General features: G+C 59.4%; 1 protein-coding gene across 12 annotated transcripts in view; it reads left to right on the top strand.

The window, feature by feature from the left end:
- The window catches only part of NFATC1 (nuclear factor of activated T cells 1), a 100,697-nt gene that overhangs the window by 54,727 nt on the left and 26,861 nt on the right, over window positions 1-19,109 (top strand). For 5 of the 12 annotated variants that reach the window (XM_036323785.1, XM_036323787.1, XM_036323786.1 and 2 more), the window contains one exon: window positions 11,995-12,684. In XM_036323785.1, the coding sequence (XP_036179678.1) occupies window positions 11,995-12,684 (690 nt within the window). Of the gene's footprint in view, window positions 1-325; window positions 534-2,147; window positions 2,279-11,994; window positions 12,685-19,109 lie in introns of those variants that run through there. The other 7 variants (XM_036323795.1, XM_036323793.1, XM_036323788.1 and 4 more) reach the window with 6 other exon arrangements.

The raw sequence follows: 19,109 nt of genomic DNA, 5'->3' as shown, positions 1-19,109 counted from the left end.
ACGCTCTAGGTCTGCCCCGGGTCCTCCATCACCACGTTCTAGGTCTGCCCCGGGTCCTCCATCACCACGCTCTAGGCCTGCCCCGGGTCCTCCAGCACCTTCATCACCATGCTTTCAATGACATCTCACCTGGACCCCTCTCCCTCTGGCTGGTGCCCCAGCTTCACCTACAGAGCCCTGGTCCATCCCATTAGCAGGGTCCATGAGGCTCCCTAAGGCCTGGACTTCCCAAGCCTTTCTGGTGGTGGGAGCCCTATTTTCCTCAGGCCCTCATCTCCTTTCACCACTTGTCTCTGAAATTTACTCCTTATCTACGAAACTGCAGGTGCCCATGCTGCCCTGGGAGCGCCCCAGCCTTCCCTGCCTTCCTGGGCTGGGTCCACCAAGCCCTGTGGGGTTGTGACCACTCAACACGCCCCTAGCCTGTGAGCTCCCCGAGAGCAGGGACCTCCACCTGCATCTGACTCCGTGCCTGACTGTGGGGCTGTCCTTGTGTGGTGTTTAAGATAAATAAATGAACAAATGATACACTAGAGCTCCAGCAGCAGTTTTGTTCTGGTGTTTTCCTCGCCGTGCATTGCCGCCTCCTTAGCTTTGGAATTGAGTGTACTCACCCCACTAAGCAGGTGGGAATGGGCACGGGACCAGGTGCCTGCCCTTGTGCTTGCCCAACCCCCCCTCACCGGAGGTCACTTAGAGCGTCTCCACCCAGTACCCCCATCACTGAGACCGATTGCCACCCTAAGTTCCGAAGACACAGTGGCCCGTTGGGCTCTGGTGGGGGGAGGCGGGGGAGGGTATAGGGCATGGCATTCATCAGGAGAGGTTCGCCTGCTGTTAAGGTACTTTGGTTTGTGTCCCTCTCTCTCAGACCTCAGTGGTGAGGCTGTAACGTCCTCCTCCAGGTTTGGGGGCCTTGTCCACCTGACCACGGCAGAAACGGCCTCAGGTTGCTGTTTGCTAATGGAGACAGGCAGATTCCCTTCAAGCGCATGAAATGTGCTGTTGAAACATACAAGACGATGGACATAAACCCATTTAAATCCCACCCCTGAAGTTCATTTTCATGTGCAAATGTGTAAGGTCAAACCTCATCTTAGGTTTTCCTTTGAAATTGGGTGGAAGTAAGGGGATGGTGGGGCTTTCCTGCTGTTGGCTCTGGGACAGGGACCTGGGGAAGGCACTGCTCTCACAGAGCCCCCAGGGCAGGCTGTGCCTCCTCCATGCAGGCCGCCAGGCCTTTCCAGTGTTGGACGTGAAGGGTGACAGTGTTGGTGGCTGGGCAGAGGCAGAGGCCTGGGAAGGACCCACACCTGTTCACCCTCTTGTTGCCTTCCCCACCTCGTGCCTCAGCTCTGATGTTACCTTCGATGACAGCAGATAAACCTCCAGCCATCAGTTCCCAGGGCTGACGCCCACTCCCACCCCTACCCTGTCACGGCCTAGTGCAGAGGCCACGGTCGGGTGGGTCGTCTGGCTGCTGGTCTGCGTGGGCTCAGGGTGGTCGGCTCCCTGACCCTCTCTGGGGGCTGAGTGTTTAGCAGGGAAAAACTTCCAGGTAAAGGCAGGGCCGTGAACAGAGGCACAGCTCCTAGGAGAGCCCTACACTCACCCCGGCCGCCCGGGGGGCAGCACGCAGGGCAGAGCAGAACACTTGGTGGGACTCTAGAAAAGCTGCGTGCGCTCACACATAGCGGGAGCTTCCTCAAGGTGCTTGCTTGTCGCTGCTTTTATTGAACGGCACCAATGCCGCCTCTGAAAGGAAGCTGCTCCTTCCACCCAGTCATGCCCTGTGGCTGAGGCCCTGGCACCGCCACAGGACAGATGCTGCCCAGAGGCCCCTCGGTTCTAAGAGTTGTTCCACAACGTCAGATGCGGGTCCCAGGGCCTACCTGGGGATGGAGGTCCACACCGCTGTTTCCCCGGTTGGGAACGGCAGGACAGGGGCGGGAGCTCACGGGATAAAAAGAATTCCAAGTTGGGACCTCAGAATTTCATAAAATGAGAAAAATAAATCATGACACATTTTTGGGGTCTTGGGGAGTTGATGATAAGGTGGGGCCCTGCAGGTGAGGGGCCTGGAGCTTCCCTTTGTCGGGTCCCGGTGGCCAGGACTCCCCAGCTGGGAACCCGCTTGTCCTTCACAGACACAATCCTGGACGGAGGCCACGTGGTGATGACGATGCAGCTGTTTGTCCCCAACAGGACCTCTCGGGACTGTGGGAGAAACCACTTGAACCCCTGAGAGCGACCGCCGACCAGGGACAGAGGTGCCCGGGATGGCCCTGCCTGCGGGAGGGGGTTTGGAGCTGGAGAAGGACCTCCACCGAGAGGGGGGCCCTCAGCCATCCTCTCGTCGCTAGAGGGACCCCGGTTAAGTCGGTCATCCTGCTCCGAGGATGCCCTGATTGAAAACACATCTCCACCTCCAGAGGGAGAGAGGGGAGTAGATTTCTTGTTTGCATTACTCAGTTCAGACGTCGGAGTAGAGTGAGAAGAGGGGAGTGGCCGCGGAACCGAGCCAGGCGCCACATGGATTACCCCACCGCGGCCAGAGCAGGGCCTGAGTGGCAGACAGGTCTCTGCAGATCCCAGAGTTGTGGCTGACCATGTGAGGGCCCACCTCCAGCCCCCTTGGTCTGATGCCCGCCGGCCCGCCCCAGCTCTCAGGGCAGCTGGAGCGGGTACTGTAGGTGGACCTGGACACGCAGCCTTCCCTCCGCCCAGCAGCCTCAACCGCACCGTGAGCTCCAAGTCCACCAAACGTTTTGGCTCATTTCCCCCCAAGTTCATTGCATTAAAGTTTAACCCCAAAGTACTTAGCGTTGTGTACGTGGTATACCTCCTAACAGTGACTTCAGGTGGCCACTGGCTTCTGTGAGGTGTGCTGGCTGGACCTGAGCCCTGGGCCTCTCGTCTCCTGCCCAGAGCCCCTGCCCCTCACCCCGGGGCCCTACCTGGGCCTCAACTCATAAATGTCCCTCATTTTATAACAAAGAAATGAGCCCCTGGGAGCTTGAGCCGTTGGCCCCAGACACACAGGGGACACACACCCCTCCTCACTTAAGCAGGTGGCCCCCTGTGGGGCGTGCATGTCTAACCCCACAGCCAGTCCTCTCCAGGCCTGCAGGGCCCTGCATTAACCTTCAGAAAGGCTGCCCATGCCCCCTTTGCTGGGGACTGTTCTCATCTCTGTCTGACAGGAGCAGGAGGTGCAAGGCGGGGCTCAGCCAGGGTCCACGCTGGCTCCCAGGCCGGTGCCTCATCACAGAACACCTGCGGGCTTTCAGATAAAGCAGATCGTGCCGACATTTCTGACCCACGCTGTGCATCCTGGGAACTTCCTCCTAAAGGCAGATGAAGCTGAGGGGGGACAGGTGGGTGGCCAGAGGGGATGGCAAGGAGAAGATGCCGTCCCAGTAGCTGCTCCCTGCAGGGCCCCGAGACCCAGGCACTCAGCAGGCAGGCCACTGTGGTCTGCAGCATAGCTGGTCCCATAGCATTCTGGAACCTTCCTCCCATGGGAGTGAGTTGGTATTGGGAGCGGGGCCAGCCCCCAGCTTTGTGCACCGGCTTTGACGTCACATCTCATTAAAGGGTCATAGAACCAAGTGACTGTTCTCATTAAATTCCCGTTTTTACTGGCTCTCGTGCTATTCCAGCCAGAAAAGGAGGGGCCAGTGTCCTAACCTCTCTCCACATTTTAAACCTGATAGAATAGAGGTGCCCAGGTGATGCCCTGGGAGAGGTGTGTCCCCTGTGGCTGAGGGCCTGGCACCGCCACAGGACAGACATGCTGCCAGGAGGCCCATGGTTCTGAGAGTTGTTCGATAACGTCAGATGCGGGTCCACAGGGCCTGACCTGGGGGTGAATGTCCACACCCGCTGTGTCCCCAGCTGGGACTGGCAGGACAGGGGCGGGAGCTCACAGGCTAAAAAGGAGTGAGGACAAGGCCAGGTCTGTGGGTGACTGTGTTGCTCAGCGTGTGATGGGGATCTGGGCCGGGGAGGGGGCGGCGCGGGGAGGGGAAGCCGTCCACCCGCCTGGCTCAGGAAGCCTGTGTTTCCGCACAGGTTCCCTCCTCGCCTCTCCTGGCCTGCGTGGACCCAGCTTCTGAAGCATGTGTCTGACCTCCCGTCAGGGGGTCAAGTTGGAGCTGGGAGGGCCCCTACATGTTAGAAGACAGAGAATTGGGGCACGTGCTGGAGGGGCTACCCCGGCCCGGACGGTCTGCGCCAGGACCCCAGCACACACCCTGAGCCCTCTGACCCGGCGTTCCAGATCACAGGCCGCGCGTTGGAAGTGGGACTGGAGAGCCCTGGAGAGATCTGAGCGGGGATAGCTGTGGGACAGGCCGTGGGACAGGCACTGGGGTCTGAACCGGAGGGAGGCCCGTTCCCAGGAAGCCTGTCCCATGACACCTCCACAAGGGCGTCTCGTCACGGCTGTAGGACACTTCCCTCCCACTCGCCCTGGGGGGCCCCAGTGAGGCTCCCTGGGCCTCAGACCAGAGCCGAGGCCCTTGGCGCACAGCTGCTTGGAGGCAACCGCATATTGTGAATCCCGTTCCTTCCCACACAGTTCTGGCAATTATTGATCTGGAAATTCGATCAATGTATTTTTTTATGTGTGGTCTATTTTAACTGTAATCTGCCATCAGCCTAACCAAATGACAGGTCCCCACATCAGCAAACCTGGAAATGATTGGCTGGTGCCCACCTGTGGCCATGAAGCGGCACCCAGCCAATGATGTGCTGACCACCTGGGAGCCGGGGTGCCTGGGGCTCCACCCCTGACGTCCAGCGGTCACTCAGGCTCTGGACCTGGAGAGTGGCCCTCCTGGCCCCAGGAGCTGGCAGTTCACGTGGTTCCCATCTGCTTCCTCTCTCCTTCTCTGAAATAAGTCATGCCCTGAAGTTATCACTCTGGTGTGTGCGTTGATGGTAAAACTCGGCTCGAATGTTGGCAACAAACAGGAGCTAGTCTGCTCTTTGTTTTCTGGGGTTTAGAACAAAACCTGTTTGCCCAGGTATAGAAGGGACCTCCCTGGTAGAGTCTTTCAAGCTGCAACGGTTGAGGTCACGGAGACGTGCCCACACAGTGAGGAGGGACACGGTTAGAGGGTGAACCCTGCCTGCATCCAGCCCCTTCCACAGTCCGGTGGTTAGCGTGCATCCTGTCCCTCGGTCCCATTACTGCCTGGTGAGCAGATGTTACTGCAGATGAATAAGGGAGTCTATTGGGATCAGGCTGCCATCACACCACGCCACAGGCTGGGCCGCACACACCACTGCCCACAGTCCTGGAGGCCGGGGTCAGAGGTCAGGTGCCGGCAGGGTGGGGACCAGTAAGCACCGCCTTCCAGGCTGCGGACACCACCTCTTCCCTGTGTGGTCACACAACTGTGGGCAGAGCGAGATCTCTCTTCCTGTTAAGACCACAGCCCCCTCGGACCAGGGCCCACCCCCCACCCCTCACCCCCACCCCCGCTTAGGACCCGTTTAACCTAAACTACCTCCTAAAGGCCCATCTCCAAATACAGTGACACTGGGTGTTAGGGCCTCAACCCATGGATTTGGGGACACAGTTCAGTCCGAACCCCAGAACTGGGCTGTGCTCCCCGCCAACTGCTGGCCCCACAGCCAGAGGCAGCTGTCGGAAGCAGGAGGGGACCCAGCAGTAACCCCAGGTGTGGAGTCTGTGCCAGTGGCTTTGTTCCTGATGGTGCCCTGTGTCCCTCACCAGCTTGTAGGTAGACATTCTCTTTGTTACAGCGGGGAAACTGAGGCCCAAGAGAGTCTCGTGATTATCCCCTCGGCCGATAGCCTAGTGGGTGACAGCAGGACTCACTCCAACCCAGGCTCGCCCCGCGGGAAGCTCAGGGCAAGGAACCGGGCATCGCGGTGACCGTGGTCCCCCCTCCGAGTGAGGCGTGGACACTGTGTCCTTCCCAGGTCCATGGGCAGGAGAAGCACGTGAGGCTGCTCATTAGGAAGGAGTGTATCAGATAAAAGTGCACAAATAAAAGTGTCTGCCCTTTCTCAGGAAGCTCCTCCTGCCTTCATTTGCTTCCCCTTTCACCAGGGGTGGGGCTGCACTGGGGTCAGAGGCTACACTGGGGTCAGAGGCTGCACTGGGGTCAGAGGCTGCAGTGCGGCTGGAGGCTGCCCTGAGCTGGAGGCTGCACTGGGGAAGGGGCTGCACGTGACAGTATAATTTGAACTCCGGGATTTCATACAGTGGGTTGCATTCGTATCTATTTAAAGTTCCGTCATAGTTTCTGAATAACACAGTTGGATTTGGGAGGCACTGTACTCAGGGGGCTGGGTCCCCAAACGTTTCCGTTACAAAGGGAGAGAACACCTGTCTTTAGGCCCCTCGGGGCCACCACTGGTTAGAGAGGATGGGCCCAAACCCAGACTCAGGATGGAATTACTGGGGTTGCCCTTGAGGAGGGATGGGGCTGCTCAGAGAACAGGCAGGACACCGGCTTCCGGTGCTTGGTTCTGGGCTGAGCCCAGATGGGCAGGTGTGACGGCCGTGGCGGCATCCCCACACTGGCTGCGTGTCCACCTGTAGGCGAGGGAAGGCGGTCAGTGCTCTCAGCGTTTGACAGCAAAAGTGAGAAAATGTGCTCTGCGTGAGGACCCACAGGCCCTGACCATCTGGACTCCTTGCCAGGCAGGAACATCATGCTGCCCCCCACACCCCAGGGAGTGGCCCCGACAACTGTCTTTTTAATCCAAGAGGAAGCCTGGGGGTAGAGGCCAAGTGGGGACCAAATTTGATTTTGCACCAGCATCTTGTCACTGCCCAGGGCTGAGTCACTGTTAGCTCAGCCCACTGGCCGCCTTCGTTCTGTTCACTGATTAAAACATCCAGGCCAGGCCGGTGTTGCTTAGTGGTTGGGCATCAGCCCGGGAACCAAGAGGTTGTTGGTTCAATTCTCAGTCAGGGCACATGCCCCGGCTGCAGGCTTGATCCCCAGGAGGGGTCATGCAGGGGGCAGCTGATAGAGGATGTTTCTCTCTCATGGATGATGTTTCTATCTCTCTATCTTTCTCCCTTCCTCTCTCTCTAAAAATCAATAAAAACATATTTTAAAAGAAAATTAAAAACAAACAAAAACAAAAAACAGCCAGTGGTGGCCATTTACAGATGCACCCCGGGGTGACAGGCAGGGTAGAGATTAGCTGTTCACCCAACATCCTGGGCCCAAGCCTGTCGGCTTGCTCTCTGGGGCAAATTCTGAGAGGTGTCAGATGGGTGTGTGGATGGGGTGACGGTGGCTGAGCCTCGAAGGGGCAGGGGCACATTGACTTCTGATGGTCTGTGTGAGGTACGGCGGTGGGGCCCATCTGGGGGCCATGAGGACCGGGCCCAGAGCCTGTGCACGTGGCACCCACCCTGGGAAGGTGGGGGCCTAGGTGGCAGGTGGGCCTGCAGGAAGCATACCTCCCCCTCGCCCCCTCTGGCCACAGGACAGAAATTGGGGCGGAGCCACCTCCTCGGAAGGCACCTCCCACCACCATTGCCCTGTGGGGAAAGGAGCCCAGTGCCAGACTTGGATTTCTCTGAGCGAGGCCAGGAATGTTCTGGAATGCTGTTTGGCCCACAGACCACCTTTGCGGGGGGGCTGTGGGGGGGGCATCCTAGGACAGAGCCTCGCCCACTCCCATTGTCTCCAAAGTTGTCGTATGCATGTGGCAGAGGGAGAAGACCCTGCAGCCTGGCTCCTGGAGACAGCGTCTCAAGGCTGTGAGGGATGCCCCTGGGGTGGGGCTGGGCCTGATGCCACCACTCCTGGGACCGGAGCCCGGAGCCCTGTCAGTGAGGCGCTGGTGTCAGGCACAGGGGGCCTCAGCGCCCCGCACGGAGCAGACTGCAGCTCCGGGGGAGGTGGGGCCTTTGGGTCAGACCCGTCTCCACAGGGGGCAGTTGCTGGGTTGCGCTGAGGGGGACCCAGCGGCCTAAAGACCAGCGTGGACCCCTCCCCGTAGGCTGCCTGTAGCAAGCGTGGATTATAGGTGCCCCTCCGCTCACCTCGGTGTCCCTGGCATGGCCTCCCGCTACCAGCCCTCCCGCCGGACGAGCAAGGGGGTGGACGCAGGGAGCCTCCGTGCTGGGAGGAAACTGCTCCGGGTGGACGAGACCCGCCCGCCAGCCGCGAGACAGGCGCTCTGCTGAGGCCTCTGCGCGGACGCGTCCTCCTCCCTCACTGATGGGAAACAGGAGGCATCTCCTTGGTGGCTGATTGACAGGGAGGTGTTCGTTTCCTTTGAAAACCACACAAGAAACAGGCACAAGCAGGGTCACTTCCGTGGACACCACAGGAGCACAGGCTGCAGCTCCGTCCCTGGAGGGTCGGGTGTGCCTTCCCGAGTTATCACACGCCCGCGGGCTGGCAGGGGCACCCGCGCCTGTCTGTCTCAGCCTGCGGCCAGGCAGTGTGTCCCGGAGCCCCTTCCTGGTGCTGAATCATCAGGCGTCTCTGTCCTGGGCTTGTGCGGAGTCCCCGGAGCAGGCAGGGCAGGGACCACCTCCGTGACCTGCACTCGTTCACTCCCCAAGGGGGTCTGTCGTGGCCTTGTGTTGGGCCTCTGGAGTGGGCCTTGGGGTAAACGGGGAGCACGGTGCCCGCGGGGAGCAGACCACCTCGTGGGTGTGAGTGGCAGCGGCTGCAGATGCAGGGAGGGGTGTCTGAGGGGAGAGGGCCTGGTTGCCGGGAGTCCCCAGAAGGCTGGGTGGGCTGGTCCAGCCTGATGAATTCAGCCCTATGGCCACGCTCCACCCTTCTGAAGCCATGGCGGGTGCCCAGTCCCCTGTGTCGTCCCGTCCCGTCCCGTCCCGCCGCCCGCCCGGCCCAGCTGGGGACTCCCAAGGCCCCCAACAGGTACTCTGTGGGATTTTCCCGGAAGGAGCCCTGGGAGCAGGCTGATGTGGGAGTCAGTGCTGGTGCCACGGGGGCTTGAACAGGTGGTCAGTGACACTGTGGCCACCCAGCAGGCTCAGCAGCCTGCTCCTGCCCATTGCAGGTGCCCGCTCGGCCGCGGACCAGCCCCCACAATCGCTGGCTTGGCAGCACGGCGAGTAGGTCACGCTGCTGGCGTTTCCCGGGCCTCTCTGTCAGGCTGCACCTTCAGTGTGGTGCAGAGCAGATGGGTAAGAGGTTTAACGAACTCAGGGGATGCATCCTGAGAGACACACAGGCCCTCGTGCCTGGCTGATTCCGGGGCCGGACAGTCCCATAAGGCCCTTAATTTAAATGCCAGGCATCCGTGAACTCTGAAAGTTACCAAACCCGTGCGGACTGTTACCTTTGCTGCTCTGGACGCCCGATTTCACGCAGGCGCCTTTGGAACGGAGACACTGGTCCTGCCGGGGGTGCATTTGCTCATGGGGCGTGTTTAGCAGCCATCGACCTGCCTCCTTGCCCACTTCTGGGTTCACGACATTCTGGGAACAGGAGGGAGGTTCCTGGTTGGGCCAGTGCCTGGACCTGCACCTGGACCACAGAGCCGGCCCCAGGGACTGTCCGAGGGTAATGCTGGCCAGCAAGGGGCTGCAGGGAGCTCAGCCATCCATCTGCCTGGAGCTCAGCCCCTCAAGGTGGAGGAGCGGAGGCCGCCTTCGCACGCTCAACTCTCCAGTGTGAAGCCTGGGGCTGCAGCTGTTCTCTATTAACTGTGAGGACGTCATCGCGGTCCCGGCAGCCCGGGTCTAGCTCGTCCCCTGCCTGTCTGTGGACACGGGCACGTGGCAGGGAGTCTGCCTGCGTCAGGCGGCCAGAGGGAGCAGAGGCAGGAGGCCCCAGCTGGGGTGCTCGCCAGCAGGACCCCGTCACTGGGGGCCGATTAGGAAGTTAAGGGAGACCCTAGGAGAGGGTGCCTTCCCAGGTGCCACCTGACCAAGCCACACATCCTCTTCTGCACACGCTCAGGGCCACAGGCCACAGACACTCACAGCCTCGTCACGGGGTGGCGGCTCTTCCGGACACACACCCGCCCCCGGGAGCCACCTGCCTCCCAGGACTCCCAACTGCTAGCCGGCCCAGGGCCTGCGGGTGTGTCACTGATGTGATCAACACGGAATTAACATTTACCCCGGAGGACAGCCAGCTCTTCTTGTCCCTTCTGCAGCCACTGACAGGCTCCTCGGGACAACAGGAGGAGAGGAGCCCTTCGTCCTGGCCCCTGACCAGCAGTGCTCTCCTGAAACAAAGGAAAGCCCTCCCCCACCACGAGCAGAGCTGTGGAGTGATACGGGGCGGGCACTGGTTGCAATACCTGTGTCTGCTCACAGCCCACCAGTGCCCCCTCGGGCACCCACGTAAAGTCTGCCCACGCTCCATTCATCCCCCGGGTTCGCCTGCCCCCCAGCACTTGCCAGGCCAGCCGAACTGGACCCAACGTGCCTCAGGATGCTGGGGCGCCCAGGCCCCCGGGGGGAGGCAGCGTGGCCTCCTTGCACGCAGCCTGAAGGCCTCACAGCTCTCAGCCACACGCGGCTTCACTGAACAGCACCTGGGAGTCACCGACCGTGCTTGTGGCAGTGCTGGGTGGAGGCCTCATAACTGCTGTGACCCTGTGTTTCCTCCCTGCCTTCCACTCACTGTCCACACCGCCCAGGTCCACAGACTGTAATCCACGCACCCTGGTCTGTGTGCAGAGGGACACCGTAACGACGGATGTGTGATGTGAGTCCAGCTGGGACACACTGTCCCGTGGTGAAACCCCAGAGCTGAAAACTCAGGCGTGGACCTTCACAGGGGATCTCTCGCTGGGAACTGTCCTCACCGTTTAGTCTGAGTGCTGCCTTCACGTGAGAGACAAGGAGCCCAGCAAGCGGACGCCTGCCCCAGGGCACACCTGTCCCAGGGCATACCTGTCCCAGGGCACGCCAGGCAGCTCCCACCCAATGTCCCCACCCAGCTGCTTGGGGACCCACGGGCACCCGGCCACAGGGCAGAGCAGACAGCACATTTGCTGGGTCAAGACCTTCCTTAAACATTTTGTCTCAAGATGTAAATACACTTTTAGTTGCTTGAGGAGGAGGCTGCCTGCGTAGGCCCCAGGCTGTGACTGAGGGGTGTCCCTCAAATGACAGCTCCTTGTCACGCTACAGTCTTTGAAGCCGCACGGGCACGTGCTGGCAATGTGTGCGATCGCTGTCACTCAGAACAACCCCGACCACCGAGATGTCTCTGGAAATGGGCATAAATGAAGACGACGAGAAAACAGGACACGGGAGGCGAGCGCGGGCGCAGTGGCCCGGGGTGGAGACGGAGCCGAGCCAAGGCAGCACACGGGCACTGTGCGCCTTCCCCCGACACCCCCTGCAGGACCCGGGCCTGCGGCACCCTCTCCTCTTCCGTCTGCCTTCAGCTGCATCCCAGCCTGTTCTCAGCCGCGTCCGCTTCCTAGTGAGGAGGCAGGGGTGCACTCGAAGCAGCTCAGAGCCTCGCCCGCGGGCCAGGGCGGCGGATTGCCGCTTGTTCTTCTAGAGTGGAAGTCGAGGGGCGGGAAGGAGAAGCGGCCTTTCCGTTCCTGGCGCTGACGGCTCCTCTCCTGACGCCGCCGTCGGGTGTGTGCGCTGCACGCTTGTCCTCACGCTCACCGCCTGCGCAGACACTTATCAGATGGCGGCGGTAGCGCACAGATGCAGCCGTGCGTCCAAGTTCACATTCTCACTTTGATTGCTACAAATCCGTGGGCCCTCGGGTCCAGGGCTTCTACTGCCGTTTGCAAATGGATTTTTATAGCACATTAGTGCCGTGGGAGATTCCAAGGAAAATAGTTTTCTCGGTATTAGAAGCAGCTGTGGCTTTCGGAGCCGATGACTCACGCCCTCCTTTTTAATTGGGTGGGAGAACCGGGCGGGAGACACAGGGCTCAGTCAAGACGCTGTTTGTCTTCAGAGGGTGTCCTGGCCGCAGCCCGCCCCATCGCACCCATCTGCAGCCGTGTTTATGTAACGTTTTTTTCTTCTCACAGTTCCAACCATAAAAACAGAGCCCACCGATGACTACGAGCTGGCCCTGACCTGCGGACCAATGAGCCAGGGCCTGAGCCCGCTCCCGAAGCCCTGCTACAGCCAACAGCTGGCTCTGCCGCCCGACCCGGGGTCCTGCCTCGTGGCCGGCTTCCCGCCCTGCCTCCAGAGGAGCACCATGATGTCTCCGCCGCCCAGCACCAGCCCGAAGCTGCACGACCTGTCCTCCGCCCCCTACAGCAAGGGCATGGCCAGCCCGGGCCACAGCCCCCTCGGACTTCAGCGGCCAGCTGCGGGGGTCCTCGCCGGCCCTGAGATGCCCAGGCCCGTGGGTGTGCACCCCGGCTCCCCCCAGCAGCCGCCCCCAGCCCTGCTGCAGCCACAGGTGAGTCCACAGCTGAGCAGCAGCCGTCCCCCGGGTGGCCAGCCAGCACTCTGTCCCCACAGCCCCTCGACTGCACTGCCATCCGGTACCCAAGAGCCGACCTGTTTGCAGTCCTGCAGCCCAACCCGCCCACCCGGGATGGGCCACCAGCAGCACCAACTGCCGAAGGTTCCGGAAAAAGAGCCTGCAGCCGCCCGGCCTCTGCCGCTGCCCGAGGTGCGTGAGGACAGTAATCAGGGTCTGGCCCCCACTCCCGTATCGGTCAAGCGAGAGCCTCAGGAGTTGGACCAGCTGTACCTGGATGACGGTAAGTGCCCGCGGCCGCAGGTGGGCGCCTGGCTTTGCACCGTGTGAGTGTGCGAAGGAGGGGTGTGCAAACTCGCTGCTTGGTGGAGGAGTGCACCCCGGCTCCTGAGCCCCAGCACGGCAGGCGGCTCTCCCTGCAGACGTGTCACAGCGTGGCAGGCAGGATGATGGTGTGGAAATCTCGGTGCCGTGGCCTTCCTGTAAAATAGTAACAAGGCGCCTGTGGTGGTTTGCAGCGTATTTATGTAAAGGGCCGCCGTTTCCTTGGGCACAAGCTGGGCTGCGGCTGAGGGCAGCAGGCAGTCCTGACTTGCACCTTGATCACCATGATCTGCTCGCTAAGCGCCGGTCGCTAGCACTTTCCTGGGCTGCGAGCACAAACGATCCACATAAGTGTAAGCTGTTTCCCGGACCTGGGCACAGACGGTCCGGCTGAAGGCGAGTGGGGAGCGGTCAGGGGCGCACACCTCTCCTTTAGGGGTGCTGCCCTGGCCTCCATCCCTCCTGGGCGAGGGCAGATGCCCGGCAAGCCCCTCCAGCCTGTGTCCCGTGACCCTGGCACCTCAGGGGCAGCCGCAGCCTTTCCCAGGAGGGGTGCTCATGACTGGGCAGTGTTTCACATTCAGTGGACTCACAGGTGCTGGTTCTGCCCTTCGAGAAGGTGCCAGCATGGGAGGTGCTGGCGTGTGAGGGGTGCCAGGGCCACGGCCCTGGGCCAGTCTCTGGGCCCCTCTGGATTTGGTTTGCTTGATGGCAGGAGCCAGACTTGGTTGAGAGGTCAAAGCTGAGTAAGACAGTCACCCTGAGTCCCTCAGTTCAGGGGACAGCCATTGTCACACAGGCCCAGCCCCATGGTGCAGCCTCTGCTGATTGCCCTGCCCCTGTCAGCCTGGTGGGGTGCGGACATGGAGCTCCGGGTGCCCAAAGACTGCACCCTCCTGCTCCTCTGGGCTCTGACACCCACCCGGTGCCTCCGATGGGCTCCTGCTCCCCCCGTCACTCTCCCAGCTGACACCAGGCTCCAGTCGTGGAGGTCCTGCCTCCAAACATCTTTCAGACGCCTGTGCCTCCGCATCAGTCCCCACGCTGCTCACCTGTGTGGTCAGGACGCTCTCTAGCAGGTCGTCTGCTCTTCATTTTCCCCAAATACTCCTCTTGCTTCCCTGTGATCATGGTCATCTGTAGAACAGTGTAGGAGTCGCTCCCTGTCCTCAGCCTCCTGCCCCGGCCGCACACACACTGCCCCTCCGCCATGCACGAACCGCCCCTGGTCTGCCCACTTGTCTCCAGGTCACACACGTGGTCCTGGGCCCCTTGAGAGGTCCCGCGGCCCAGCCCAGTGCAGCTCCGCGCACGTAGGTTCTGTCTGCTCCGTTTGAGGCCACGTTTGGGGGCCTTATTCCCCTAAGTCTCCGTCGTCCCAGGACAGTTATAAACAAAGCTTTTTAGTGTGGCCCAGGACAGCAAGGCAATGTTCGTTTTGGGGTCAGGATTGGGACCGTGGTTAAGACAGCTGTGCCAGAGGCCTCCCTAGAAAGCAGTAAATGATATCTATAAATATGTGCCTCTTTCATGCACACACCCCCACCTCCCCCGCCCATATGTGATGTTTCATTGCTGATTCTCAATCAGAACCACTCGGGGAAAGCCTAGAGCCCCTGCAGAGTACCTGCTGGCCTTGGGCCCCTTACAGAGACGCTGATCCGCCCCCACGGGAGAGCAAATTCCCCTTGGCCCATTAGAGCTGGTGGTGGGTGCCCACGGCTGACCAGCCTCTGCCACGGAACAGCCGTTCCCAGAGGCTGAGGGTTCTGGGATGCAGCCTCCCACGTGTTAGGCTTCCCTCGATGGGGCTCCCCGGCCTGAGGGGCTGGAATTGGTCCGAGCACTCAGGCCTAATGACCCTGCCCCGTCCTGGCAGCGGGAGCCACACCTTGTCCGTCCCCGTCAGAAAGCAGAGCCGATGCCTCTTGCTGTCTGAGCAGCTGAAGTCTCCCAAGCCCGTAGGCATTTGGAATATAGCTGGGCCCCGCTCTCCCCAGAAATCTTGGGGTACTTAACGCTGTGCAGCCGCCGTGAGGAGAAAGCACCTGTCTCACCAGAGGGTGGACAAACCACCTGCCGAGAAGTCAGGGCTCCTGGGAAGATCTTTATTTATTTATTTTTATTATTATTATTGATCCTCTCCCTAGGATTTTTTTTCCATTGATTTTTAGAGAGTGGAAGGGAAGAGAGAGAGAGATAGAGAGAAAAATCAATTGGTTGCCTCCGGCATGCAGCCCAACCAGGGCCAAGGATCAAGCCTGCAACCAAGGTATGACGTGCCTTTGACCAGAATCAAACCCAGGACCCTTCAATCTGCAAGCCAACACTCTATCCACTGAGCCAAACTGACAGGGCATCATGGGAGGACCTTGAGGCCAGGTTTTTGTGCCAAGCCTGACCCCTCGGAACCTGGAACCCGCCCTCTGGTGAGAGCAGCGATGTCCATGCAGGTCAGACCCGGGACGGCATGACATCAAATCGAGGCCACGCCATGAGCACAGGAACCTGAGCCTCCAACCTCCCACCCACATTCTGAGTGCGTTTGGGGTGGGTTTGCACTGTGGTTCCTTGATGTGGTGGTTGGAGAGAGTGACCGTGGGTGTGGGCAGAACTACGTTGCTTTCATAAGGCTTGTGTGGTGCGGCAGCTCCGTGATCTGATGCTTTGCTGGCCCCCATGTGAGGTTCTGTGTAACTCAGGTTTTTTAAAATTAATTTGTCCAACGGGGACACGGTCAACATTCCTGCTTGTTGTGGGTGGAGGAGGGTTCCGGAGGGTGCCAGAGTGTGTGCTCGGTGTGTTGGGAGCACTGCCTCGGCCTGCGAGGGTGGCCAGGGCGGATCCTGGGCAGGGAGGGGAAGGGTGAGCAGCAGGTGTGCCTTTGCCAGGAGGGTACCTGTACCACGTCTCCAGGCCAGCGTGTCACCTGCCCCGCGGACTTCACGGTATCTCTAGAACAGATTGCTCAGCCTTTTGGAGTTGCAACACCTTATTGTGGTATGACCTCTTCACCCAGTTATGTTCCATCATTCTTCCCAGAAAACGCAGCTCAAAGGGAATCCCAGCTTATTTTAGGATGTCTTTGTTTGGGGTTGTTTCTACTCTCAGGTTTTGTTTCAAAGGTACTCAGCCCATAAATATATTTCAGTTACCGTTTATTCTTTGGTTTAACAATATTCCTAAGACTTTGGCTCTCAGTTTAGACTTCCTGATTATAGTAGAACCACAAGAGCACGTTTTTTAAAGATTGGTTTTATGGACCTCATGTTATTTGAAATGTGGATTTAAAAAATGTGACATAAAAGCTGCACGTGAGCCCTGTCTCGGACAGGATTTCTGTGGATTGCCGTTGTTGAGAACGGCACAAGGAGACTACCCCCCACCCCCCGGGAAGGGGATGTCCTTGGTTTACTCACATGGAGCGTTCAGTTCACCCCCACATACCCTCACCTGCATCATTGCTTATGTGCCCCACTTTCATACATTCACTGGAAGCATATCCTAAACATTTCTGAAGCACACGGTGTAGTCCAGCATTTGTGTGAAGGGGACCTGCACCCCAGTTTGGCTGAAACGGAGCCCCTCCTTAGAGCTTTACAACTGGAGCGATGGCTCCCAAGGCGTTGGCTTGTCTGCCGCCAAAGCCCCCTGTTGTCACCTCGACCTCCCTGCCGCCTTCACCACAATCCACAATCGGCCCTTTCAGCTCCTCCAGGAGCTCTAGGGTTTCCAGAAGTCTCGATGTCATTAAAGCAGCAAGCAGGTGGACCAGGCGGCCAGGATCGTGTCTGCCCCGAGTCTGGGCCTCGAGCCCCTCCACCCCTCCTTTCCTGAGCTTAAGCTGCTCTGGGAGACAACAAAAGGCTTTCCTCATGGAAAGTTTTACTAACCTGGCCCGGCGCCCGCGTCTGAGGCCTTCCCGTTCCCGACGATGATTGAAAGAGTCTGTATTACGGTGAGCAGGCACGCGGCGTCGTTAATATTGTGCACGTTAATATTGTGGACGTCCTGCCACACGACGCAGAGGAGGCTGAGCTCAGCTGTGCACCTAGTTCATTAGGGTCCAGCCTGAATGACGTGGATGTCTGCATGGCGGTCACCACGCGTAAAAACGGCACCGCGTGCCACACAGAGATGGGGACTGCGGCCGGTCGCCACGGGAGCCCAGCAGCTCTACAAGTCGCTCTCTTGAGACCCTGCGAGGGGAGCTCATCCGGTTCCCAGCCCGGAGCTGCAGGCCGTGGAGCGGGACCTCGAGCTGCTCCCTTCCCGGGTGCCACGGCGGCGGCCTCTCCGCACGGTGTGTGCCTCTCTGGGATGTCGCAACCCCTTTGGCGGTCGAACGACCCTTTCACAAGGGTCTGCATATCAGATATTTACATTATGATTCATAACAGTAGCAACATTACAGTTATGAAGTAGCAACAAAAATAATTTTATGGTTGGGTCACAGCATGAGGAACTGTATTTAAAGGGCCAGAGGTTGAGAACCACTGCTCTACACAGAGATGTGGAGCCGACCTCCCATGGACTCTGTGCCTTCGAGGGGCTCAGACATTGGCTTAAATATCTTAGTGTTTGTCTAGAATAGATAAACCCGACCATCACCTGCAAACCACCAGCGGCTGGCGGTTGGTGTGAGGACCATCTTGCTAACCTGTGGAGGCTGAGACAAGCATGGTCTCTGCTGTATCTTGGAAGGTGTGTGTGTTCGTGTTGGAAACCCGTTGCCGTGGACTCCCGGGCAGCAGCAGGTGGGGACCTGCCCCTTGGTGAGGAAGGAATGGAAAGGCAGGCACGGCTCTGCGTGTTCACTGAGTCAGGTTGTCCATAAATAGAGCTGTGACGGCAGCGTGTCTTCTGTTCCTTCCTCGGTGGGGGTGAGGGGCTCCGGCGTCAGCGAGGTCCTGGGCACTTGGCTCGGCTGCCTGGCGCACACGTTAACGATAAGCTCAGAATGCTTTGAGTGACACGCCTTTCTCACAAGCCTCGTTCTGCAGCCCGGTGATTTTCTATGTGCTTGGAAGGGAATTTGGTGGGGTTGCTTTCAACGAATCAACCCTCTTCTTTCTCTTTTAATGAGAGGTCTTAGCTCATCCCCTTCTTTAAATGGAGAGTTGTTTGAGGTTATTAATTTGAGGAAAAGAGATGGGGTGGGGCAGAAGGAAACAAAAAGGAGGAGCCAGGGGTCTCGTGCAGCCTGGACCGGCGGCACCATCCAGAGCTGTTTGGTGCCGAAAACACTTGTCCCCAAGAAGCAAGAGGGGGCGGGAGCTGATGGTCAGTAGGACTGCGTGTGGGCCAGGTGGGCCCGCTCGTGACTGGCTGCCCTTTGTCACAGGCGAGCTCTGAGCAGTAACAAGGTGTCTGTGCGTGAGCGCGTGAGCACTGCACGGTTGTGTTGTCGGGAGTTTTCGTGAGATACACCGTTTCCCCCTGCGGAGAGGTGGGCGCCGTCCCAGGAGCACTCAGGCAGCTTTGTCTGCGTTTCCGACCAGTGTGCGGCGGTGGCCCGGGCTCTGCGTGCTCCTTCTCTGATGCTCGCACTTAGGAACGAGCGCTCTGCACAGACGCTCTCAGATCTGTGAGCCGGCCAGTAGCATACCACTGCGCTGTGTCACCGGAGCGTGAAGCCACAAAGCAGGGCATTTAGAAGCACAATGGCCACATTCACAAAGCCCAGCTGTTGATAGACCGTCAGGGCTTGGCGTCTCTTCGGGGAGAGCGGTGACCAGGGCAGTGCCGGGCTCTGTCTACATCTGTCGGACAACTGTGTTTTCGCAAGTGGGGCCAAGGCCCTGTAACGTGAGCCAGGCGCTTGGCTCTGTGCCCTGCAGCTCCAGGCGGAGAGCCAGCTAAACACGGACACTTCCAAGTGATCTTCCTGATACAGAAGTGTGGCCTCACGTACGGATTCCCGAGGAACAGTATTCACCGGCTCACACATGTCCGTCAGGTCCAGAGAAGAACACAGACATTTGCAGTCGTACTAATTGTCTTCCCGTCAGAGCTGAGAGTTGTTCCCAGTCCTCGGTGACACAGCGTTGCCAACTCACAGAAAACCCAAGCGGCAGTTAATAGTAGTCAGTACTGGATGCGTGGCCTTCGGTACTTCCCCAGGTGACTTTTATATATATCCTCTCCGTTTTCATACCCAACCTTGCCACAATCCTCTGGGGCAAAGCTGCCCATGGTAAGCCCACCTGGCAGAGAAGGAAACTGAGGTTTAGGCAGAAATGCCATTGGACTTGCTCCGCAGAAGCACAGTTAATGAGGGACAGACCCAGGGGCACTCCCTCAGAATGCCAGCTCTGATTTGAACAGTCTGTCTGCTCTGCTGAGGTTTAGCTATATTGCTGAATATCTCCCCCGCTCCTCCCC

Source organism: Myotis myotis, unplaced genomic scaffold (assembly GCF_014108235.1).
Source record: "Myotis myotis isolate mMyoMyo1 unplaced genomic scaffold, mMyoMyo1.p scaffold_m19_p_9, whole genome shotgun sequence".
Lineage (NCBI taxonomy): Eukaryota > Metazoa > Chordata > Mammalia > Chiroptera > Vespertilionidae > Myotis > Myotis myotis.
The sequence above is the reverse complement of the archived record's forward strand: the minus strand, read 5'-3'. Positions and strand labels throughout refer to the sequence as shown.